Genomic DNA, 25,121 nt, shown 5'->3' with positions numbered 1-25,121 from the left:
ACAAGATACAGAAGCTGGTTGTATAACCCCTCGCTTGCTTTCTGCCAAGGTGTGAAGCTGATGATTACACCTTTCACCATTCCTATTTTTGACATAACGGAAAGTGTTATATACTAGAAGGACGTTTTGTGAGTTGCAGTGTAAACTCAAGGTTGGTACAGCAGAGCTATAATTCAAAGCACTTAGAAGACTGTACTTGCCATGAGTGGGAACTGCAATAAAATGAGATATGATTGAAAGACTGAGCTGAATTAGCTAGACGATATGCAAACGCCCCTTAATCTTGCAGTCCACCTGCTCTTTTATGCATACCATTCTACAGTTTCAGTTATTCTTGGAAACGTAGTAACAGTTTATTGTTTTAATCACGTCTCTTTTTCCTGACTGATACACAGGAAAAGTGTTTCAAATAGATAAGCAGTGCATCACATAGCTACACAGTTGCTTTGGATAGCTACGTTACAGTCTACTTAAATGTAACATTTACTTTGATTTTTGACAGGCTGTGTGATTGCAAGGTGGCAAAGTATAAATGCAGTGGAGGATCCCTAGGAAACAGATCTATCTTCTTAAATACTTTAATATATATTAATATAAGTATATTAAAGGTAAATTGTGAAAGATGTTCAACATTACTAGTGGGTGCAGAAGTTGGTTTGCCATTATGATCTTCACTACATTTGAATATTCTTTAAGATTTTTGAGGAAATGCCCAAGAGTACAATCTACTTCAGGAAGTTAATGGTTCAGACAAACGTATCCTCTGGGGAAATTACATTAATTTGGGAACTGGTATCAGCTACACAGTTTGACAGATTCCACACCTAAGACCTATGTAACATTTTATTATTATTTGTTTGTAGGTAACTATTGTGCTTTGGGTTTGTTTAATTAGAATTGTTTGAGAGCTTTGTAAGCAATTTTGTCTTTTCAAGGAGTTGTCTGTGCATTCCAGGAATTGTGTCCACTAGAGAGGAAGCTGAAGAGCTGTCAGTAGTTTTCATGTCTGATGCAATTCTTTGTGAACGAGCTAAAATATTTTTTCTCTTCATTTCTCTGATGGCTCTCACTGCTGTCCCCAGTTAAGGCAGATGCCATGTCAGTAACAAACTTCTCTTGTATTTTGAGTTCTGCAGCTATTGCTTGTCCTTATCCCAAATCATGACTCCATAGTGCAGGTAATGCTCTGACTTTTCACAAGCCCCAGGCCTTTGGCAGTGTGCTGAGCATCTGCCATTATTCCTTTTCTTTTTATTTTCCTGGTATTGACTATGTTATCTCCTGTTACTATCATTTTAGTGTCTCCATCACACTATGGTAAGACTTCCCATTCTATCTGCTCTGCTGCTTTCCTTATTCTGAGTACCAGGCCTAAAGAGGTGTTACATTAAAGATAGACGGAAACAAACTGTCAAATGCACATTTCAAATCGCAGAATACCTGCATGTGGTTAACTACAGTTAACCCATTAACAGTAGGAAAAGCAGGTCTTTTGTGAAATTCAAGTTTAGTCAGGTACATGTTGATTGAAAGTCAAATAATAGTACTGTAGATAGATAATGTTGGTCTCTTGAGTTGGATGCTAGATTTCCTCTGATATGATGAGAGGTTTAAGGAGGATGCTGATCACTAGCATTGTCTCTGGAAGAAACTCAAAGAGATGAAGTTGTCCTTGCATTGTTATTGAAAGGTTAGTTTAATTCAGAGAAAGAATATTTAGTGTTCAGGAAGTTCACCCAGGTATTGATTTAAAACTTTTTCTAGAGCAATAGGCTGTTACTTTAGTATTTTACATAAAATACCTAAAGCTTCAAGCCTCATCTTTAAATCAAACCTTACACCCAAATGGCAATTTGGGGAATGGTCACAATTAGTACCAGCCAGGTAAATAACACCTTTGTCTAAAAGTCCTTCACACCTATCAGGATGAAGTGATTTCCTTAAAATACTGCTTTCTCTGGTTGCTCTATGAAAAGGTCAAAGTATATTGAGAGTCAGGAATATCCAGCCCAGTCCCAGAGCTGTTGCTTTTTGTTCAGAAAGAACTGAGACAGTCCAAGACTTAAGCAAAACAGGCAATTGTTTAAATCAACAGACTGCCAAGAATGATAAAGTGACTGTGGCCCTGCTGCCTACTGCCTGTGCTGCAGTCCCAACAGGCTAGGCTGGCAGCTGATGCTCTTCCTGAGGGAGGGGTCAGGATGTGTCAGATACTAAGTTCAGCTGGGTGGGTGGAGGCTCTTTTAGATGAATGATTTACTTCCATCACACCTTTCATCCTCCCAAGAGGCAGTAGGGGCAGGAAGTCCAAGCATCTCCATACTGGTCCTTTATCTCAGCTCCACCCCTTCCCTCAACGTTGATCCCAGTTCTTGGGGTAGCGCAGTCCTATTCATATCGCTAAGAAGACTAGAGCCAACTCCAGTTCACAGATCTCCTTACATTTTTACAGGGTGCTTATTGTAGAAGACAATGTATTAGTACATTCCTGCTCCTTCAGTGAACTCTGCCTTTGCTCTGTATCATATCCAAAACTCACAGAAGCCAGCAACAGGCTTTGCACTGATCTTGATGTGCACTGAATTGAACTCATAGTGGCTTATTGCAAGATAGCTATTCCTAATTTCTTATTAGGTAAATGTAAATCTAGTGAACAAAATGCAGAGCCAGCCTTTATGCTGCTAAGTCTGGAAAAATGAATTGGTCACTTGGAAGCAACTGCAGTGGCAAGACAGGAAATTCTAAGAATCCTATTGCAACCAACAATGTACTATGGAAAAATAAATATATCCCAGTGGAAAGAGGCATGAGAAATCCCCATTGCATTCAGCACTTTGGAACAAACTATTAGAAATCAGTTCTAGCAATCAGGAAATCTGCTCAAATACTTTCCTGCTACTGAGCCTCAGGCTTAACACCTCTGTACTTAGCCAGAATTTCCCACTGAACGCCTTTTCCAGCATGGAGAAAGCTCACAGGATCTGGGGACGCATTATGTTATTCAAAACTCAGGCCTTATGAGCACATGCTAGTTGTATGCAGTCCAAAATAATGCAAATAGCCTTTCCCTTCTCCAAAATAAAGACTCTCTGGATTTTTAGGTTTCAAGACATGTTCTAGACCAAAGCCTGCATCTGTGAGACATTGATTCCAGAGCCAAACGCTTACAATAGCTTCAGCCAAAAATTAGGCAAAGCCAGATGGTTTCAGTAAGACACAAATATGCAGGGAGGTTCTGACCTTGCTTGAACCTAAAATGGAAAGCTGAATTGCGTGCATGCCCCTGTGTAAGATCTGTTCCCAGACTGCCTGCCAAGATTCTCTGTTAGAAGCTACTGCTCCAATAAAAGGCTTGCCAGAATGTAGTATGTGTCTGCAGTTCAGCATCTTCAGTTGATAATTTAGCATCTTAGCTTTCACCAGTGTTGGAGATTGGTTTGAGATGGGTTGTGAATTGCAGCTGTTTAGGCATATATTCTCTTCTCCATAACCTCTAGCCACGAGAAAGGGCAGACCAGGAGGGGATGACAGTGTCTTAAATTCCTGCCATTAATGTATTCCTTTGTAAAAATCTGTAATTTTAAATTCTTTGAAATTCTTCCATCAGCTAAAAGCAATAGGAAGAGTTTTAATCCATCAGAAATCCATAAAACCACCTACAATTATTAGACTTGGGAATCTTTTAGAAAACACCAGCACCAGATCTTCAGCTCTGATTCCTTTCACGAAATATGCAGCTTCTTGTTTGCCCTGCTATGGAAACTTGACCAATTTTTCTGTATATGACTAGAACCCAGCATATTTCATTTCACTAGTTTTGTTAGTAAAGGAAAGCCAGGTGTCATTTGAAAACCTCTGTGTCCTCTTTCATCACAGTAAAATCAGTGTGTTTCAAGTAAAAAACATTTCATATTTTTAATGTGAATGAAATAAAAAGGTTGTGAAAAGAATGATGTAGCATAGAATCAGCAAAAGCACCGTATCTTTGTGCTTTCATTAGAGGTTACATGCTGGCTTACTGACTGGTACCTTTTAGAAATCATACAGCCTTTCCAGCAGCACTTTCAAAGGACACAGATTATGACATTCTCGTGGTAGAGATAGGATAGTTAGGAAGCCACACTATTTTGAATCTGGGTGACAGATAACAAGGAGGCGGGATATCTGTTAGTGTGACCTAGTAGCTTTGGGGTAGCAAACATCCCGTTGTTTGAAGTTTGGAATTTATACAAAATTTCTCATTTCCTCCTTCCTGTGAGCACAATACATTGTGACAGAGGACTAAACTACAGCTTGTTAATACCTTGCTTCATAAACCGTCCATATAGTTTTGTCCACTTAAAGTCAAGCTTTGATGTAGCATAGGCTCAGCAGTGTTTTTGTTCACTTCTGTCAGCTTTCATGACACAAAAAGCTTTTATGTGTTTCCCATGTAAGTTTTAATTTTGTTTCTATCAAACCGACTAAACATATAGGGATCAATCTCGCCAAATATTGAGATCAATTTTATACTGAAATTAAGTTTGTGCACTGGTGTAAGGTGCTGTAGCCACTTCAGTTTTTAATCCTTTTCCTAGGCTAAAGGTTCTGGGTAGAACTGTCTTTGAGTGAACTCATAGTGTACAGTGCCAGTGACATTCAGGTAGTCTCTCTGTGTTCTGGAAATTGCCACCTGATTGTATATTGTGTTCATGGTGCTGCTTTCAGTGAAGCAGAATCACAATCCTAATGTAATAAAACTGCGGATGGTAGAAACTGTACGAGCTTAACTGTACCACAAATATACATGGATGTAGTCATAAAGGAGAGAGAGAGACTTTAACATTGTTATCTGCAAAGTTAGATTCACCTGTGTGAATCACCCTTTCAGAGGGAAAAGAAATGTTTATGTTTTAAACATAAAATACTATGTTTTAGTATTTGAAGGTATTCTGTGAAACTTCTGAAGAGCTAAATCCATGTTTTAAAAAAAAAAGCCTAACATGAAGTTCACTAAATGGAAAGAGCCTGCTGGCTCTCAAGCTTTCATTGGGAACCAGCACCTTTTTGTTAACAAAATTTCAGGTGTCTTTGCAGGAACTTATTTGGCTCTGAAAATTGTATACTATACCGGATTTCTGCAGTACGTTATTTTCCTGGCAAGGAATTGGAAGAGGAAGTATAATGCTCATGAGAACTTGCCTCTAAAAGGAAGATTCTTTTTTGTCCAGTAACAGCTTGTGCTCTCAGTAGAGACTTCTGCTCTAAAACCATAATCAGGAAAGCTGTCAAACATGTACTGTTCAACACAGTCTTTGAAATGTCTGGTCCCACCCATGTACTTGAATTAAGCTAGTGCTTGGATACTTCGTAGGACCAGAGCTTGGACCTTAGCTGTAGGTAGCAATTTTACATCATTGTAAGGTGAAAAAAAGTCAGATTAAACAGAAAATTCTATTTTCTGGAACATAGAACTGGTCACTCTGTGATGTGCCATTTCATAATTTATACATTGTGTTTTATTTTGCAGATTCTGTGGAAAACAGGCATTCTGTAAGTACACATTTTATGTAAGCAGTTAAATATAGGGAAATTGGATTGAGATTATTGTGTATCTAGTGAGATGAGAGATTCAAGTGTTGCTACGTTTAATTGTTTATTTGTTGTTCAGGACCTTTACTGGACAGCTACTGGGCAATCCTTTCAGATCTATTCATACCAGTCAGGCTTTCAGTACTACATTTATAGAATGGTCAGCTTTAAAAGGCCATGGAACTGACTGGTATTTGGTAGTGCTGGTAGAGGAGGTAGATGACAAATACTGACCTTTCAAGAATTTGTGTTGGACACCTGCACAGCTTTGGATATGTGCCACAAATATTCAATGCTGACAGAATGGTGCAAGGTAGGGGATGGTTGCTGCTTGCTTCAGATTCCTGGTGGACCTGAGACACTCAAGATTTGCCTATGAAAACCTGCTAAGATGGTTAATGTATCACTGGGGACAGAGCTGTTGTTCCAGTTCCATCTGTAAAATCTATAGGGTGTTTAGTGCCACTGAATCTTCTCAGGGTGTGCCTGCTCACATGCACACACATACTTTCTGTGATTGGAATATCCAGAGAAGTAAGGTCTTTCCTAAGATGTGAAATTAAGAGTTAAGCTAAGGAGGAATGGTTGATCACCTGAACTCCAGAAGTCACTTCTATTCACTCTCTGTGACTGTTTCCTTCTGGGTTCGTTTTCATTCACTGGTATAGCAAGTGGGATGACTCTAAGGGCTGGTGGTGATAACTGAGACCTTGTAAGAAATTTTAAAGGCAAGCAATTTTTTACCTCGGAGTACGTAGATCTGTCACAGTTATGCTGCTCTAACCAAGAGGTGAGAATAGTGCCATCCATATATGGAGGATCTCAGCTAAACGATGGGGAGTTCTGTGAAGGTTCTGTAGGTGGCGAACAGCTTTATAGGGCTAAGAAGCCAGTGAAAAAATGTTGTTTTTTTGTTTTTTTTTTTTTAAAGAATAAATGTCTTGAATAGCTGTTACTCTGCTTTCAAGAGATCTAAGAGTCAGGGAACATACATTTCAGGAGTACTTTTATGAATAAGCTATCTAATCTGACCTCAAACCAGGCAGAACAGGGTGTTTTTTTCTGCCATCCACTTTGTGACTTTGGAACTGTACTTAAAAAGAAAAAAAAAAAGAGAGAGAAAGACTCATAAATAAGAATCACAATAGCACAGTCTACGTCAGCTTATGGCATCCATTTGAGTTTTGAAAGGCTCCATCAGCACTCACATCCCCATGGGATAAAAAAGCAGCCCATTGTATTATTTACAGACACTGGCAGTGCACTGAAGGTCACAGATTGTGTTAGAATAAACACACATATATTAACAGGCCATTGGGGTTTGTGGTATCATTGTCTCTCTTAGTTTAAAGGTTTGTTTTTACTCTTTGCTCTCAATTTTCTAAAAATACATTGAGCTCAATGCTCCTCTGGGTTATACCAGGCATTCCTTGGAGAGTCACACAGAAGAAACTTTGTCCCCGTCCAACACAAAAGGAAAAATGGTGAAGAGTGGCTGTGATAGACATCTGGTGTAAGCTCAGGGAGGAGTTTTTATCTTTTTTTCCCCCACATTTATAGTAGCCATTGGATGAAAGACTAAAGTTTTATGAAGATTTTTTTGTTTTCTTTTCCTGTGGCCAAAAGTGAGTAAAATATCTCTCCATGGAAGGATAATGTGGCTGCTTCAGTGAAAATACACTGACTACCCCATGTAAACCACTTTCATCATAATTAATTGGGCTATTAAAGCTTGCTAAACCAGACAATCTATGAAGTAATGTTAGATTCAAGGGAGAAAAGTGTCAGCTGAGGGCAGTGTTTTCTTTGTGTTGTCTGTACAAACTCCTGTTAACAGTAGGAGAGTAATAAAACTAGTTGCTCTGTAAAACTAATCCTATTTTCAGAAACACCCCAAAGAGAAGTCAGCTTTGCACATCTTTCTTGAGTTTTCCTAGAAGTAACTTTACTCAGTTCATGTCTGTGACATTGTCCCCTCCTTAGATACTGTTCATGTACTTAACATAGTAACCATTCCTTTTCTTGAATTATTAGTGCTTTAAAGGACACAGCAAAAAAAACAGATCCCTATCTTCTACTTCCTAAATTCCCACTTATATTCCCAAAAAAGCTTGTAACAAGCAGCACCGTTCCTCTTTTGAACTCTCTGGATAAGTGACCTGAAGTTAGACTGGGCAGATAAATTTCTTTAGAGATTTTTTCCATCCCCCCTATTTGCCTCTTAGCACTTTTCAGGCAACATAGATGAGTACAGAAGAAGCAGGGAGCTATTAAGGTGCTTTCTATCATTATTTTCTTGCAACTGTTTGTTTTTTTTCTGTAGCTCGTTTTCACACAATGCTTAACTGTGATGTACCTCAGAGGTTTGGTCCAAATGAGAAGTTGTTGATCCTACTTACGAAAAGGAAAATGCTCCTTATAAAGTGATCAAGTGGCTTAAGCTTCCTCCCCAGCTGTTCTGCTTCTTTATAGCCAAATGAAGCCAAATGGCTCAGAGGTGAAGTTGCTTTTGATCTGCTACTCCCTTAATTTGAGAGTGAAAGAAGGCCTTCAGGAGCTAGGCTGGTCAGCTGGCATCTTAATCACATGAAATGCCAGATGGATTACTTAGCTATAGTGACCTGTCAAAAAACTTGTAGAATTTGACTCTGTTTAGGAAGTAATAGGTATTCCAGAAGCGTTGGGACAAAGGGCACCGCAGCAGAGAGTAGCGTTTTGCCAAGAGCTATGTTTTCAGAGACAGGAGGACATGCAACCTTTTTATTTCAGTAATGATGGTGGAGACTTGACATCAGATCCTGCTGTCCTTTTCACTCTCTAAATTCAAAGAACAATGTGGGTTCCACTCCTCAGATAAACTCTGTTAAATTACTCAGTTCTGCAGTGATCTTCCTAGAAGTCACAGGCAAAACAGAGTACAGCACTGTGGAAAAGAAAGATGAAGCAAATCATTTTAATGAGTGATAGCCCTGCTCTTGTGCATTTGGCCCTACATAGTGTCTGTCAGAATAAATGTAATCCAGCATGGACATTTAGGAACTTTGCTTCATCTTCACTGAGAGGCCATTACAAAATTGAGCTCAGGGCTTTAGTAAACACTGTGTACTGACAGTAAGTGTTGTGTTACACAGAGGCATTGAAAGTGTTTGTATTATGTCAAGAAAGGTGGTGCGTTAGAAAAACAATCAGTTAAAGGTGGAATTATTTGAATTGTAAAAAGGCCCAATTGCAGTACAGGTTCTGACTGATTTGCAGTCCAGAGTACCTTGAACCTGAATGTCTTGGGCTTTTAGGTCATTTAGAAATGAACCCAAAGTGCTGGGTTGGGGGTTGCTTCCGTCTTTCTCCTCTGTTTCAGAAATTTGTATCTTAAATGCCATCCATAGGAAGTATTTGCAAAAGAAATGAATTACTTAGAGAGGAACTGGGAGGAGGTTTCCTTCCTGAAATCAGAGCTGGCGATCTTTCTAAGTTATTTAATGGTCCCAGTTTCTGAAAACATATTGAAGGAAATATCTTAACAATGAGATAGCCACTTCGCCAAATACTAATTGGTATTGTGTCAAATTTACCTCAGCAGTACATTCTGACTTCATATCTCCTCCTCCCCTATTACCTCTTAGATGTATGTGTTTGTTTGTTTGTTTGATTTTGTCCTAGGCGTACATGAGGACCGGCAGCCTCAGTCAGGACATAGTGTACTTTTAGCTGCCTATTTGTTCAACCTCAGAATGTACCCTCTGAGACAGAAACCTGTACAATTTAAATCTATTCAGAGAAATTTCTGGGTTTTTTTGAGCTACTTTCTCATCTTACTCACGTGATCCCAAAAGTATTTTGTAAATTCTCAGTGGTAAAGGGATTGCTTCACATTGCCAGCACAACCCAGCCAGCTCCGAAGGGGGACCTGGCGTGTGTTTAACCATGCACCATAACATGGCACAATGGTTTCAGACAGGAAAAGAAGACGAAGGATGTGTCCATTTAAAATTGGGGGGGAATTTCAGGCAGTCAGGATATGAAAAAACAAGGTGATACTCTGAAATAAACATTGAATTATAAACCAGGAATTCCTGCCTCTGACTCATGGGGCAAATCCTTTGGGGGTAAGTCCACAAAAGGAGTTAGGCGCCTCGGTGCTGACAGACTAAACTATTAGGTTAGAGGCCACCATGTACTATTAGCAGATATTTGTTGGAGGAAGACTTGCTTGGCAACTGATGTCAGGGAAGACTTGGCAGTTGTGAATCCTCAGTGGACGGAATTATTTCTGTCATATGTAAAGACAATGAATTTTGGGATCTCTCTTTGCCCTTTCCCATTGGTTAGCGCAGAGAACTCCTCTATCTGCACGCTGCCTTTTGTGGTTCTCGGTGCCAGGTTTCTATGTCCCTGCTGTGTACTGAATAGATAACCCATTCAAAGGAGCAGACTCTTGTAGAAACATGCTGTCTAAAAGTTGAATGCTGCATTGCTCACTGTTGAGATACCCAGGTGCTTCTTAGGAAAAGGTTTTCATTCTTGTGGGACTGAAGATGGGGGCCTAATTGTGGCAACTGGGCATCGACTAGTAAATGAGGGATATGACTTTCAGATTTGTTGAGTGCCAGTTCCCATAAGAATCCAACTTTTATCAGTAAGGGCCCAGTTGCAGATGCTGGTGATTAACAGTATTGCAGTCTAGCCTGTAATTGTTAACCTAAATATCCCACTGTCTTATTTCCTTTTTTATCGGATGAAGATAATACTAATATCTCCCCAGGGAACTGTGAGTATTTATTAGCTCATTGTACAGTGCTTTAAGGAATATGTTACTATATTTAAAGTTTTTGTATTGATCAAAAAGGACAGGAGAGGGCAGGGGGACATTTATATTCATACCTTTTTTTTTTTGTCTTTTGGTCTTGTCAACAGAGAATACAAGGGCATCCTGATGCTACTTAGAACAGTCATCTCAAAGATCAGCTGGGAGAAGAAAACAAGCCAAGATGGAAGATGTTGCAAATGTTTCAAAAGCTCTGCAGCATTTATTTATGAGTTTGCCAGGCTCTTCTTTTCAAAGTTTATTTCCTCAGGGGGAACAATAGAGATGTTCCTAAAGCATTTAATGGAAAAAATTACATATAAAAATTCTCATAGGAAAGTGGCTCTAGAAACCACTGACCTAGGTTCCCATCTTTAATTTCTCCTGCTAATGCAATTTTGCCTTTCTAGACTCCAATTCATCATGGTCTGAGGAAATAAAAGGCGAAGCTACAGTGGAGAAAGTACATTTCTACAGTGCAGTAACTACTGTGATGCTAGTAGGATGTAGAAATATCTAAGCTTGCTTTCAACTATCTAACTCGGTTATCAGTAACACTCTACCATGGCAGAACAGAGCTCAGCACAGCTTGGCCAGCCAGGTATGTAGTTTGACATGATCTTGCAGCTTGTGCTGAACTCCCTGTGCTGCAGCAGCTGGACTGCTATCAGTCTTGGAGCCAGCTAATTTATAGCTCACTTGGATGCTAAACTGCAGTGAGGGCTTAATGGAAGAGTGGGCTCTGGGCTCTCTAAAAACTTGAATAACTCTTCAGAGATTCAGTACTTTACCAGGTGCTTCTATCGGTAGAGGCATAAATATTCTTTATTCTTCGCTAAATTGCTTTTCCCCTTTAAAAGTTCTGATGCTTGTTGGTTAGTTTGGTGTGATGGTTCTCCAAGGAATGATTGCCCATCACAGTTATTTTGGATGACACAAAATATAGGTCCTGAGTGGGTGGATATACTACACCCAGGTCAGTGAGTTTGTACCTGAAAATCCTGTTATGTATAATCCTTATTCCTTTGATTTTAGGAGAGATCTGAAGTCGTACTTGTGTCCAGTTTGTCCAGCATGGAACTCCATACCTATCCTTTTTCTCTATTGTATGATAAACCACTAACATGGATCCAGTTTGGACCTGGATCTAATCTTTGCAGCCCATGTTTATCTCAGTTGCATTAGTTTAAAAAAAGAACACAAACGTTTAAAAAAAGAACACAAACCAAAAGAAGTACTGTCCCCAACCTTTTAACCAGCTGGTCTTTGACACTGCAATTGCTCTCCTTTTGTTACTGCAGATTAAATTACTACAAGATCTGGGCCAAAGGTAAGAAGGTTCTTATTTTAATTAGAAAATAGTGAAAGAGAGGACATAGATTTGTATATACATATATAGTTACTGCTTTAAGCATTGCATCAAAGGCACAAAACCAGCAAGAAATACAAAAGGGTTTTATATCCTCATTCCCAACGTTTAAATTTTCAAGCTCCAGTTACTGGCTACTATCTCTAATTTATTGTTCCCTATGCAAATGTTGTTGTATCATAAGCCTTTCACAAATGACTGACTTCATAGCATTCTTGTGTTGACAAATGTTCTTTCTAGCATCCCGTGAGTGTCCATACAAATGCATTGGTATAAGGAATGTGAAAAAGTATTTTAATAAAGAAAACTCTGAATTGAACTTTGCACTGGATCTTGCATGTTCATATTAGTAACCACTTGCAAATGAATGCCTGTGAATTTTTTTATTAGTGATGAACCATATAGATACATTGTATAAATTTACATATGGAAGATGTCATCTCTGCAACAAGTGATTACAGGCACTTAGATCTGTTGTCATGAACCCGTTTAGCAGCCGGTAAGCGCACTAAATCTGTTTAAGAGTTGGGCATGGGAGTGCTTGCGTTCACTAAGTCTTTTGCTAGATTACAAAGATAGAAGTTCCTCCACAAACCTTTCCACAGTCCCTGGCACAGCTCAGGAAAGCACTGGTTTCTGGGAAGTTTCAGAATGTTATCTGGGCATGATGGAGCAGCAGTGGGACAACTCAATGCTCTATTTCAGCTTGTCTCTTGGCTGGAATAATCCTAAACTATTTTGGATTTAGTCTGTAATAAAAGTTGTTTGCCCTACTGAAACATATCTAAGCTGCCCACTTCTTAGAGTGATGTGCACTGCTTTGAGCACTTCTGTTCTGTCTTACAGATATACCAAAAATATTTTAAAATACGGGACATTAGATCAGCAGACATCTACAGTGAAGACAAGGTTAATGGGCCCATGAAGTAAACAGCTACGCAAGAAGTCCAAAAGTCCTGTTATGAGCATGTCTTCTGGATGCAAAACAAACCTTATTGTCCCATTGGAAACATTTGGAAAATAAGGCTTGAATCTGTTACTGAAACAGATTAAAGCTGAGATTAGAGCTCAAACAATATGTTATTGAAAAACAACCAAAAAAATTTCAGATTTCTGTGTTGTCACCAAGTTGAGCTCACCAAATATAAAATGAGGTGTGTTGCTAGATATTTACTTTTTGAGACGACAAAGGGGATGGAATGTCCTCAGGCCCGTGGTGGCAAGCCTTGGGGTGAGCAGTTCCACTGACAGCGCCGCAGCCAGCTTGGGCCGAGCACTTTCAGGAAGAGGTTTACCCACCCCACTGCCTTGCTTCGTTAACTTTATAATTATTTTTACTATTGCAGAGCAGAGGCTTTAGGGATGAGATGCAGAAATGCTTTAAATCAACAGACTCTCCTTCCTTGCCACTGTTAATTTTCTCATTGCCAGCAAACTAGCAGCTGCTTATTTTCTTGTCTCGTGTAAGTATATTTCTGTGTGCCCTTTTGTGGAAAAATCTATGGTGATGTGCTATCTGGTTCGGGCTGGAAACTACCTGGCAGGGCCACGGAGTGCGCATATAGCTGTCTGTCCGCTCCTCCTTTGTGTCACCTGTGCCCAGGGCGAGAGGGACCGTGGCCCGGCGCCGTGCTGAGCCGCCCGCCCGCTGCTCCGTCCAGCACCCGGGAGCCTCCGGCGTCGATCCGGTGCTGACCCCTGGTGGCCCGCGGCCTGCAGGGCCCCGGGGGTGGCGACGGGCCCCTCCGGCCCCCGGGGAGGGGTCCCTGCCGGGGACAGGCTGCCTGGCTCCGGAGCAAGCAGGGCTCCACTGTGCAGGGAGGGCTGCAGGTCTGTCCCGTGTTTCTGGGCCAGGTTCTAGCTTTTTTGTATCTACATGCATAGAGTAAACTGAGCCTTATGACTTTTATTCCTGCAGTGGTGTGATCTCTTCGTCTGGACCTCTGCCACTCCTAAAGAACAGTTTTCAAAACGCAGTGTAAACCTACGAACCATGACTTCTTTCTCTCTCGCATAGGTTAGTGAATTGTTTGTAAATGCCGGGGCACTACTTCTGTGCAAACATCCTGTTCTTTGGGGGGTGAATAAACCCCAGAGTTTATTTACCTTTCTAGGGTGTTATGTGCTTCTTCTAACTGCTGCTTTGTGAGCCTGCTTCAGTCGAGTTCTTAATGTTGCAATTCGTCACTAAGCTGTCTTGCATCATAAGCTCCTGGCTTTTGGGGTCAGGGGAAGTAATGCTGTCAGACTGGCTACAGCCATTCTGCTGTGAGGGAGAGTACAGGGAAAAGAAACGAAGTTTGAGAAACACAGATATCAAATGAAAAAAACCCCCACCAATTAAACTAGAAGTCAAACTGAAAGTAATAAAGTATCAGCACAGACTTAAAATGCTAGCACATTTTGTTATTTAGAATTTCAAGGCCTTTCTGAATAGACTGGTGAAAGCAGAATAAACATCACTTTTACTGTTATTTGGGAGGTAATAAGCAAGTTGTCATGTCTAAAGAATTGCAAAGAACAGGGCTTATTGTCTTTGTGCTTTGAAATGCTCCACTCTAAATCACAGGTGCTCCCATTAAAAAAAAGCTTAGAGAGCCTAGCAATCATGAGAATGTGGCTTGCATGGGAAACTTCAATTAAATGGAGCATTTATATTTATACAGGTAATTTGTTTTCTCACCAGCCACAGACATGCTGAGTGGGAAGGCTGAAAAAATTCTCACCATTGCAGGAAATAATCACTGTAGTTAAGTTTTAAATTTAATAGCAAAAGAAATCACAGTTTCCTCAGGGAGGGAGTCACCTGCAAAGTCTGATGACAGACAAACAGAATAATAGCATGAAATTGAAATAAAGATTTAGCACAAATCGGTAAAGGTCTAAGCAGCTACGGCAAAGGCACTCGGAATATGCCCCGATCAACCTGGGATCTGCAGTAGCGTTGAACTGTGTGTGAAGCTGTAATGGTGATAGAAATGGACCTCACACGGTATCCTGGGTCTGAGCACATTCCCAAGGTTAAGAGGAATTCAGATCCAAAAGGTATTGTCTGAGGAGTAATTCCACAAATAAACTATTACTCATGGTAAAGATAGAATCTGGCTCTACAATTATTAGGTTAGTAATATATTTCTGTGTAATGTTGAATGTATAAGAGTGCGCGATGAAATCAGGGCCTCTTTCTGGGCAATGAAAATGCAACAATTTTTTCACTGAACAAAAACCAGAAGTGACCAGTGTGACAGTTCACTGTCTTCTGGCTACTGCCCTGATTTTTCTGTAGTTGTCTTTTAATGTTTTACTCGAGAGATAAAAACTAACTACATGCAGAGCCAAGTCTCCACTGCAACTGACATGGTTTCACTTTGCAAATTAATGAGACCGTGCTACAAGGGCAGAGAAGTCTCACCTGTGAACTTCATATTGTTCAGAGCTGCTGAACTGGCAGCCCTGACTGACTACTGCCTTCATGGAACTAATCCATGCCACGTGTCTGAACTCCCCTGTGGCTCTCATCATCCACCCAGGCTGTCCCCTAGTGGGACCTTCTGGGGTAGTTCAGGCTCCAACCAGCAGTAAGTTGTGGAAATACATCCTCTCCAAGTGTAATCACCACTTTCCAGCCCCAGCTTTTCCTTAGGGAACTCTCTGCTCTGTTTGGGGATAAGTGCTTCCAAGGCAGTGAAAATGAGAGCTGCAGGTCTGTCCTCAGGAGTGGAGGGGACAGAGAGGTTGACATCAATGGGACAAAGATGAGGGCTTTATCTTAAGTGGGCTGAGTCATGGTATTACTGGAAAGGGCAAACTTGGCATCCCTGCTTGGTAATAGGCCGTGAGAGTCTAATGGAAGAAAAAAATTGTCAAGTCTATTACGATGCGGTCAGAGTGTAAGTCAATTAATGAAAATTACAGCCACCCAGGTTATTAAATTAACATGAGATTGTCAATAGGAAATATAGATTGTTTTTGAATAATTTTAAATTATTTAAAGCATGGTAATAATGAAAAATCTCATAGTCTCCATAATTCAAAACTTAGTTTTGATTTTATTACTGTTTGGTTTTTATATTTTTTGTTTCAACTTCATGATCATTAAAGGAACAAGAGCTTTAAAGACCAAGACATTCTTATTTAGGAATGCCAAAAGCTGCAAAAGCTGTTACAAGGCAAAAGCTCAGAGGTGGCTGGAGATGAGCTGTGATTCTGCAGTGTGATCCATGGCAGAGCTGAAATCAGGTAAAGCCAATGTGTCTAAAAGCAGTCCTTGCATGAAAAATGATAGATCAAATTTTCTAGCCACTGATTGTACCCACATCACCCTGTCAGGTGATCAGGACTAAATGGCCTGTATTTCTTCAATTACTTTGGCCATTAATGACAATACTTCTCACAAGCAAGTTGGACCTGCTCTGCCTGATGCTCCTGTAACTCTCACCACATGTGGCCACTGCCACTTCAGCTGTGGCCTCCAGATAAGAATTTAGCATTTGGCTCTGTCCTGAACTCCTGGAAATGCCTCCCTGGCTGCAATTGCCAGACAAATTCGGTGAAGACGGAGCTCAGCCCTGACTCAGGGTATTCCTCAAGGCTGGAAGAACAAATCTAAATGTACTTACAGCATGCGTTGGTGTTCTTGAAAAACTGGTTCCACCTGTGGGTGCTGAGCCTGTAACAGCCTGCAGACAATCTGTCCACCCTGGCTGGAAGTCAGAGACCCTAAGGGAGCAGAGAGGAGAAATATGCAGACTTACCTTAAGGAAGCAGAGAGGAAATATGCAGACTTATGAAGAAAGATTCATGTTCCTCCCAGGGACCTCGGGGACTAGTTGATCTCTCCAGAAAGATGGTATGTTCAGCATGACTGAATGTATTAGCTGTCTCAGCCCTGAAACCTCAGAACATTGTGTACGCTGCTTAAATCCAGTTTAGTCATTGCTGGAGGGAGGCAAGTCTGCCCTATTAGAAAACAACCCTGACATGCACCTGTGCTTTGTCAAACAAGAAATGCTGAAAGAGTTTTCTTTAACTATCTCTATTTCCTTTTCCTTTCTTTTTCTTTCTTTTTTTTTCTGAAGCTGATCTTTTCCCACTGACTTGATTTCTTTCTGACTGTTCCAGGATGAATCACGCATTCCTACATGCCTCTCTGTATACCGAATGGGACTGTGGAAAGCAGACCTGACTAATGTCCCCTACAAGGAGAAAATTATAATTGATGCTTTTTAATTACAAGTTTCCTGCATTATGGTCTAGTTTTTCAACCTATAATCATTAACAGTATAATAGAGACTTAAGTAAATTGCTGCCTTTTCCTCTTTTGTAGCATATATAGGTCAGATTTTCATGTTTAACAGTTATTATCTCTGACACACTAATTAGTGCACTAACTGGCTGACAAAGGTCACATCTGTGTTTTCTTCATTGCATACAAATATAGATAGTGCTGTGTGCTCACACCAACTGAGTCTCCTAATTGCTGTGTCTTCTGGAGTAATTTCCACCAGCGCAAAATCACTAGTGTGATTCGGTAGCTGCTTTACACCTACTTTGTACTTATGTCAGTGAAAGACAAGATTGAGGGCAAAGGAGCACCAGCAGTCATCACATCCACAGCACATGTCCCCTGTTCTGTACTTCGTAAGTCATAGCAATCATGCCTCTTGCATCCTTGACTTCGCAAGCTCTGTGCAGTCAAAGGGATGAAGTTGTTGCCTTTCCCTGAGGAAATGAATGGGGCTTTTATTCCCTGTCTTTGACCAAAGCACTTAGATGGTTTTAGGCCTAGCGAATTGTTTCTAATAGCAGGCAAAATTGATCACCCAGGTACTTTGATGCAGCCCTTTTATTTACAAAGAAAGTATAAAATACTGTTTCCTTGAACAGAAGAGGAATCAGACAATAGGAGACAGTTTCTCTGCATGCAATTTCAATCCTTTCAGCCAGCACTTTATCCACAAGCACTCCACCAGCTTTTTTTCTCAAGGTGGTTCTCCTAGAGTTTATCTGGTTCTGCCTGGTTTTGAGAGAAGGCTGCTCCTGTCAGACCATAGGAGCACACAGCTGCTCCAAGCACTGCTCTCCTCCCTGCATCTTCAGAGCCCAACATTTCAGCTGGGAGAAATCCTGAATGTGTTAGCTTCTCCTCCAGGTTTGCCCTCTTGCCTTTTTTTCTTAGGGTGGCTGTTCCTGTTCCAGCTGCCTGCTTCTGTATGAGAGCTTGTTTGTTTCTTATACAAAAGAATATCCAATGAAAGGCAACACTAAACCTGTTGGGGTCATAAGCTTTTGCCTGAACCCTGTGTCTGGATGGCATTAGGGTTATATACCCAGCATGTGTCTTTGTGATGACTGCACACTTACTGTCAGTGGCGAGGAACAGGAATATGCAATGGAATTGAGGCGAGATGAGATTCTCGCTGCCCAAGTGAAGTTTTTACTATATGCTCCCCTTGCCACTAGAGAGAAATACCCTGTTGACCAATAAGCAGTATGCATTGCTAATACTGGGTTGAATTTCTCTGCGTTCCTTGCCCTACTCATTATATTTAACCTTGGATTTATTTGTAGAGAACTGCACAAAGTCCTGTTTAAGAAAGGAAGAAACAGAAAGAAAGCCTGGACATCGTGTGTTTTCTTGCAATATTGTCCTGGACAGTTTCCAACCTGTTAATGAATGAACACTGACATTTAAACCATCCTCAAGGGAGGTTCAAGATCCATCTGAGTTCAGTAAGAGGTTTCTAAATAGCTGTAACAAGCCCATACTTCAAAGGAAATACATTTTGCTATTTTTAAAACATGCGAGTTTTGGAAGGCTTTGAATATCAAGATTAATTCTCTGTCTAAATGCAGTAGAAGGCAGCACTGGCTGGTGAGTCTCACTCAAGTCTGGAAGGTTTTAATATTGTCTGGAATCTGAATTTGATGTTCTAGAAGCTTAAGGTATGACTATGTTTAGTTTACTTTTTTTCCCAGGGCAGACTGTGCATGTACTTATCAGATTCCTTAGTATATCTCACTGGATTTATGTGAAAAAATATATTACACTATCTATCAGCACTTGAAATTTTGACTCAGGGATTCTGGTTGGATGGATTAGTGAGCAGTGTTTAATTGAAAGATTTAATGATACTCTGAAGAAGACATGACTCACTCTTGAACAACAGAGAACAGCTCCTATATTATAAAAAAAACCCAAGGTCATATGGAGCCAGATGTTGCCCTGCACAGTGTAATGCTATTTGCAGTAGGCAGCAATATAAGATGGCTGTGGAAGCTGAGGAGAAGGGTCAGGGCAGCTGGGCATGTTTGGAGACTGGATTATGCACCAGGTCACTAAAATTACGAAGTGAAGCTGAGCAGAGTATTCTCAGTGCCTCGCATCAGGCATCTACCTTGGATGTCTGAGCGAAGAGGCTGCTCTGCTCTCTAGTACAGTCACTGAGAGTCTTGTTCGGAACTGCCCTTCGGAGGTGCTTGTCCCTTTTCATTGCCTGTAACAGGTAGTCTAAGGAGCACAGGCTCCCTACTCAGCCACCTGAGCAATTAGCACAGTGAGATGTTATTTAATACGTCCCTGTGCTGGGGTCTTCATCGTAACGTCGTGTACAGTTAATATTATTGGAGAGAAGGAGAATGCGAAGTCCAGAACAAGAATTAAATTGTGGAGGCACTGAGAGCATTTGGCTTCAGAGGCTGGGTCCAAATCTGTCAGAGAAATGGGCCAGGACAGAGCTGTGACTGGTGTTTGTTTGGTTCTAGGAGGAGAAGGGAAGGATTGACTCTTGGCTGTGATTATTTTGTGTGAATGGACAAGTGAATGCTCTCTGAGAGGCAGTTCTTTAACATGGGAAAATATCAGTCCTGTGTTTGCTTTCAAAGCTGTGCTCTTGTTTGTTCTGGGGTGTAACTGCACCTTCGTGTTCTCATTGTTTAAGCCCCGTCTCCTCAGCAAAGCTCAGTGTCTGACTTGCCCCATGTAAAAGAAGACCTTGCCCCTATTTTATTCCAAAATGCTGGACTGACTGGCATAGACATTTGGATTTTTTCTACAATACGTGGATATGGGCCATAATGATGCTACTGCTCAGTTAAAGGTTACTAATTACTGTTGCAGACACTGCAGCTCCTGACACCTTGGTGAAGTTGATGTAAATAAAGGTTCTAGCAACATTCAGGTTTGAAATTGCACTGTCTAGATATGCACAACAGTCTAAATGATATCGGCCTTACAAAACCATGCAGAACATGGGAACTGCCCTGCCCAGGGATCTGTCTATGCCAGTTCTCCACCTAAGCTGGAGAAACCAAAGTCTCTGCAGTGTTTTATCCCTCTTTGGTAACTAAGAATTCACTTCATGCTGCAATTTCTGATACCTTTTTACCAAATGTACATTCAGCTCCGGATCAGATGTTAATACTCTCAGAACAAAGGCATCTGAGCAAGAGGATGCTATTTTTATGATGGTGTTGATGTTTTGACCTCATGCCAGCATGATCCACGAACAATTCCCATTAAGTCTATTGATGTGAGTCTTTCCTCGAAGGGGACACTCAGGAAACCTTACCTGAATTATCTTTTAAAGTAGATTAGTTAAATTCTATTAAACTCTATGCAGATATTCATATTCTGAATTAAGTGGCATTAATCTGATTTAGTGTACTTCACTCTGAAACTGAAGAAAGCTAAATCAAATGAAGGCCACTATAGTTCTGAGTAACAGCGCTCATGCAGGACTCCAGTGTAACTTCAGTAACCACCTTCAAGTCACGCTTGTCATTAATTTGGATTATTTTTTCTGACTTTCCCTGTGAAGACAAGGGATTACAAAATCATCACTGATGACCTGACCACACATTCTGCTTCCTCCTTGCCCCCACCCTCCAAAGCACTATGGACCTAGCTCCTCCTGAATATTGGACAGCTGGTTTGGAGTTCTGGATCTGAAGGTTGTTGTTCATTTCTAGTCTATAAATGCTCTTTTCTCTTTACTAACCATTTATATTAAGCACATCAGTGTAGAACCTTAGCATCTGTCCAGGCAAGAGCAGAAGGGTACTGCTGTCTGGTGTTAATGTTCCTGTGGTAGAGCTGTACATGTGGAAGAGTTGCAGTGTATGTGCCTGGTTTAAATATGTAGCTTCAGCTGTTCTGTATCAGGAGTACTAAATTTACTTGTAGATTTAAAATAGGTGAATGATTTGGCAGCTGAAAGGTCAGGACACATGCTGTTTATTTTGTGCTTTGCTTTTCCTGATTAATAGAAAATTGTCTGTAGCACCTGATGTTATCGTCAAGGACTTCTGGTGTAATGCCTGTGCAGACAAAATGTAGAATAGTGCCATTGTATCCCCCATACCTTCCCCCAGCTTTGTATTCCGTCACAGTTGCACTCTTAAGTACTCCAGCACTCAGCCAGCACATATTCTAACTCACAAAGGTCTCTGCAGAGGGAGGGGTATTGACTTCTCCATCATGTGCAGATCAAATTTCAGGCTTTTAGAGTTTTGTGCATTTGCCAGGTACACTGAAATACAGATACCAGCTCTTGCAACCTTCATGTGACTTTGGCAGCATGCACGTGGCTATTCTGTATGGCACATGGACTCACCTCTGCCCCAGAGATGGATGGCACCACTGCTATAGGCACGCACCAGCCATTTTCCCTATCTGGATTCAGTATCAGGGGTGAGATTCACCTATGTGAGGAGCATCAAGAACATTTTGCAGGCCTGAGAGACACCAGTGCAAGTTTACAGCATTCAAACTGTTTGACCTAGGCTGCATTGCAAAGCACCTTCCCTGGGAACAGGTCTACCTCTGGGTGTCACCTTGGGAGCACAGTTCTAGCTCTGCACGCCCTGCTGAGCTTGTTTTAGCCTGTTCTGTGAATCTACTTGACCTCCTGGCAGCCCTGAAAGAGGCTTACGCTGTTGCCCTTCTATCAGTACATCAGCCTGCAGCTGTAGGGAGATAGGTGGAAGTTAGAACCTCCTCTGGCTCTGGAAATATATCTTCTCTAAGCATGTGCAAGGACTTGATCTGAGGAGTAGTACAGAGCTGATTCTCCACAGATACCTAGCAATCTAAAAAACTTTAATAAATTAAAAAAAAAAGGGGGAGAGAGAGGGAAAAAGGAAGATCACAAGGACAAATGAGGAGGAGAGGATCTATCCTCAGCTCAGCTTTAAAGATGAAGCAGCAATACAAAAAAAAACTCCACAGAATAATGTGCTTTAGCACAGGAAGCAACAAGAGCTCAGAGCTTCTGCAGTTCCCAGGGGGATTTCAGAAGCAGAGTTGTAGCCAGGCTCAGCGAGCTGGCTGGGGAGGCTCTCCGAGGAGGGTAGGGCCTGGCTATGCTCCTTTGTGCCAGAGAGAAGCCAGGCAGCAGCACTGCTGCTCAGGGGCTGGGATCAGTGCGTGGGGAGAAGTGATGGCTTGGAGGCCAAGGTGGGCAGATTTGCAACTTGGAGAATTCAGGTCCAAAGCGAAGCTCATGTTCCCTTCTGTACAGTGACACCGTTGGGCAGGGAAAGAACTGGGAGGTGCTGAGGACGCTATTATTACAGCGTTTGACAAGCCAAAGATAGGCACACAAGCACTGTGGAAGGAGTGTGGCATTCAGGAAATTCATACTCCCCTCTGTACCTGTAATCAGAACCAGCCGAAGCCCACTGGGAAGCCTTGGCCTTCTGAGTGCTTGTTGGGTTGCTGTACACATTGAGTGGGCTGGGGGGCTTGTTTGTTTTTTCCATGCTAAGCCTCTTTCCATTGCGTTTGATATTGTACAGATAACAAACAAACCAAATAACAGTAAAGCTGTTCTCACACGTACACACAAAACAATGTGTGCCAAGATTCACGCCGTCAGGCGCAGCTGCTGCCTCATTCATTTTAAAGCTTCTCAGCATAAAATCGCAAGCAGCCTGTCCTGCAGTTCTCGGGTCTTCCCCAGGAGATCTGACGGCAATGAGAGGTTTGTGAAAACCATGGGGAACCCCAAATCTCATGTAATGTTCTTTTCTCACAAAAGTACAAGCTTTAAACTGTCCTGAGCTCTGAAATTCTGATGGAGACATTACACAGAAATGAACTGAGCCTCAAAGTAGCTCTGGGAGAGAAATATTACTTCTTATTTTACAGCCTGCTCAAGCACTGCTTTTAAAAGGCATTTAAATGTCTCTCTCACATATTCTGAAAGATTAAAGTCATTTTTTAAAAAAGCAGCTCCTGACTATACATACCTATTTCTAGAACCGCAGGCCTGTTGTTTCTCAGAATGACTGCATATTTATACACGGGATACTGAAATATTAAAAATAAATAAGCATTACTTTATTCTCTTGTCTTTTTGTAGGATGGGTGGAAGATAAATTATCCAACAAAAGGATTTTTCTCTTAGAGCACTGAATGGTTTAAAAATTCAGAGATTCTTCCTTTTTCCCCTCTTCTATCTGACTGGGACTTGCGTCTAGAAGAGGATTCCCAAGAGGCCGTATACACCATGAAGCTCAGAGGCAGGTAACCTGCTCAGACACAGCTCGTGCCTAGTTTTTCCCTGTGGCTTTGCTCAGCACGTATCACTGTGGAGGAAGCCTCTGCTGAGCACCTAACTGCAGGTGCAAAAATATTTCTCTTGAGGTCAGGCCTTTTAGGCCATATGTTGCCTGAGTTAGGTGCAAATAGAGGGCAGAAAAAGCTTCAGAAATTCTAGTGGATTGTTTATAGTTTAACACAGCTAAAACCCACCCGTCAGTCACAGTTTCAGCCATAGTCTCTGTTCCTGTGGGGAAAACCTGTTGTTAAGAAAACAACATTATCTTATCTTCAGACTTTGGAAACACTAGCATCAGCTTTGTATAATGATTCAAAGGTCTGCCTATATACAATGACAGCTATGAAAAGAAACCTGTCCTAGATGATTGAATACACTTGTACATATATTTAAAATATAATGTTGTCATCTTAATTAAAAAAAGACTGCAGAATAAATAAAGGTGATGCAGTGATGCTCACACAATGCAGTCTTTTGTTGGGTTCCTTCAGTTCAGGGAGACTTAACCACTGCTGAGTTTCCTGCTCAGACATCTAACAGCAGGAAGGATCTGGCCCTCCATTTGGTGAGCTCAGGCCTTTCCTCACCGAAGCAGATTTTGCTGGGTGCTGGCTGCTCTCGGTCATCTCTGGTTTTACAGTTACATGCAGGAATCTTGGTTTTAAAAAGAACTAATAAGAGCCTTGAAGAACCCAAAGATGCCTGGAAATAATTCACTTCCACAAGCACTGAATTGTCCCTCAAATGCAAAGAGAAAATCAGGATGAGTGCTACCTGCACCTACTTTTGAACTAGACCGCAAAACCTACTACCTACCATATATACAATGCCTGGTGTAACAGGACCCCAAACCTTGGCTGAGCTATAGCTGTAGATAAGATAGTAAACTATTTGAAAATTAATATTGTGTATTTAACTCTTCACATTAGCTACTTTGGAGCAATTTGAATTCTGCTCACATACCCCACTAAATGTTGGCTAGTAAATAAATTAACTTTTGCTTCATCACCTCATAAAGTATCATAAATTTGAACACTGGTATGAAATAAAGAGAGTCTGAAAGATCTCATAGGATTCTTCATGTTTAAATTAGAACTGAAATTGTTAAAGTGAGAGGAATTCACACAGCCAAATTAATCCATGGGGTAGCTAAAGAAACCTGGGTAGCTAAGGCCAACATCAATCCGACCCAGTGTAGATGTTGTAACCTTATTATTAACTGTCTTGAAAAGCAAGAGCAACTAAGTGAAGGGTAAAAGCAGTGATAAGGCTGTAATTTATTGCATGAGACCATTATTGGGAAAACAACCTTTTGACAGAGAGAACTTAATTTTTTTTCTCAGTCTGCTGCAAATTGGGAAATATGAAGAGTAAATAAAATGACCTCTGACATGGTATGTTTCCTAGGATAACTGCCTAGTTGTTTGGGTAGCAGATAATTTTTGGCCATTTGTACAACGTTTTGATACAAAACAGCTTTATTTTCTCAGCTTGCATATACATTTCCTGCAGGCAGCAGCTCCTTCTACAAAACGATTTAGGCAGAGATGACAGCACTAAACATTTACCTGCAAAACCAATACATAGAGTTTGTAAGACAAACCCCAACCAAACGCAGCCTTTTCCTGGATACCTGCGGTCAGCACAGAACCGAGGAACTGGAAGGTTTAACACCAGCACCGGCAGCAGAGAACGGCCCGCGCTGTGGGCGGCCTCACAAACCCACCCGGTGCCCGCCGGGGCTCTCGCTATTAACGGACGTTTCCCCGGTGACCGGGAGCGCACACTGTCTCCCCGCGCAGCTCCTCGTTCTGGG

The 25,121-nt window shown here is 41.2% G+C and overlaps 1 protein-coding gene and 1 long non-coding RNA gene across 13 annotated transcripts in view; both read left to right on the top strand.

Annotated features, from left to right (window-relative positions):
* PECAM1 (platelet and endothelial cell adhesion molecule 1) overlaps positions 1-10,598 on the top strand; it is a 29,504-nt gene extending 18,906 nt beyond the window's left edge. For 5 of the 9 annotated variants that reach the window (XM_068413492.1, XM_068413486.1, XM_068413485.1 and 2 more), the window contains 2 exons: positions 5,510-5,532; positions 10,486-10,598. In XM_068413492.1, coding sequence (XP_068269593.1) covers positions 5,510-5,532; positions 10,486-10,515 — 53 coding nt within the window. In that variant the 3' untranslated portion in view covers positions 10,516-10,598. The remainder of the gene's footprint in view (positions 1-5,509; positions 5,533-10,485) is intronic. The other 4 variants (XM_068413489.1, XM_068413484.1, XM_068413491.1 and 1 more) reach the window with 1 other exon arrangement.
* A 2,816-nt stretch (positions 10,599-13,414) lies between these two features.
* On the top strand, positions 13,415-24,301 carry LOC137670547 (uncharacterized). 4 transcript variants are annotated; one of them, XR_011049310.1, is made up of 5 exons: positions 13,415-13,574; positions 13,663-13,761; positions 15,846-15,983; positions 16,866-20,696; positions 23,108-24,301. It is a non-coding gene; the product is annotated as an uncharacterized lncRNA (long non-coding RNA). The 4 variants fall into 4 exon arrangements; XR_011049312.1 differs by having other exon boundaries at positions 16,866-18,618; positions 23,108-24,299; XR_011049313.1 differs by lacking the exon at positions 23,108-24,301 and adding an exon at positions 16,074-16,593 and having other exon boundaries at positions 18,315-20,657.
* Positions 24,302-25,121: the final 820 nt, after the last annotated feature.

The sequence above is a fragment of the Nyctibius grandis genome, chromosome 15 (assembly GCF_013368605.1).
Source record: "Nyctibius grandis isolate bNycGra1 chromosome 15, bNycGra1.pri, whole genome shotgun sequence".
Taxonomy (NCBI): Eukaryota; Metazoa; Chordata; class Aves; order Nyctibiiformes; family Nyctibiidae; genus Nyctibius; species Nyctibius grandis.
Note: the sequence above shows the minus strand (reverse complement) of the source record. Positions and strands in the feature narration are given on the sequence as shown.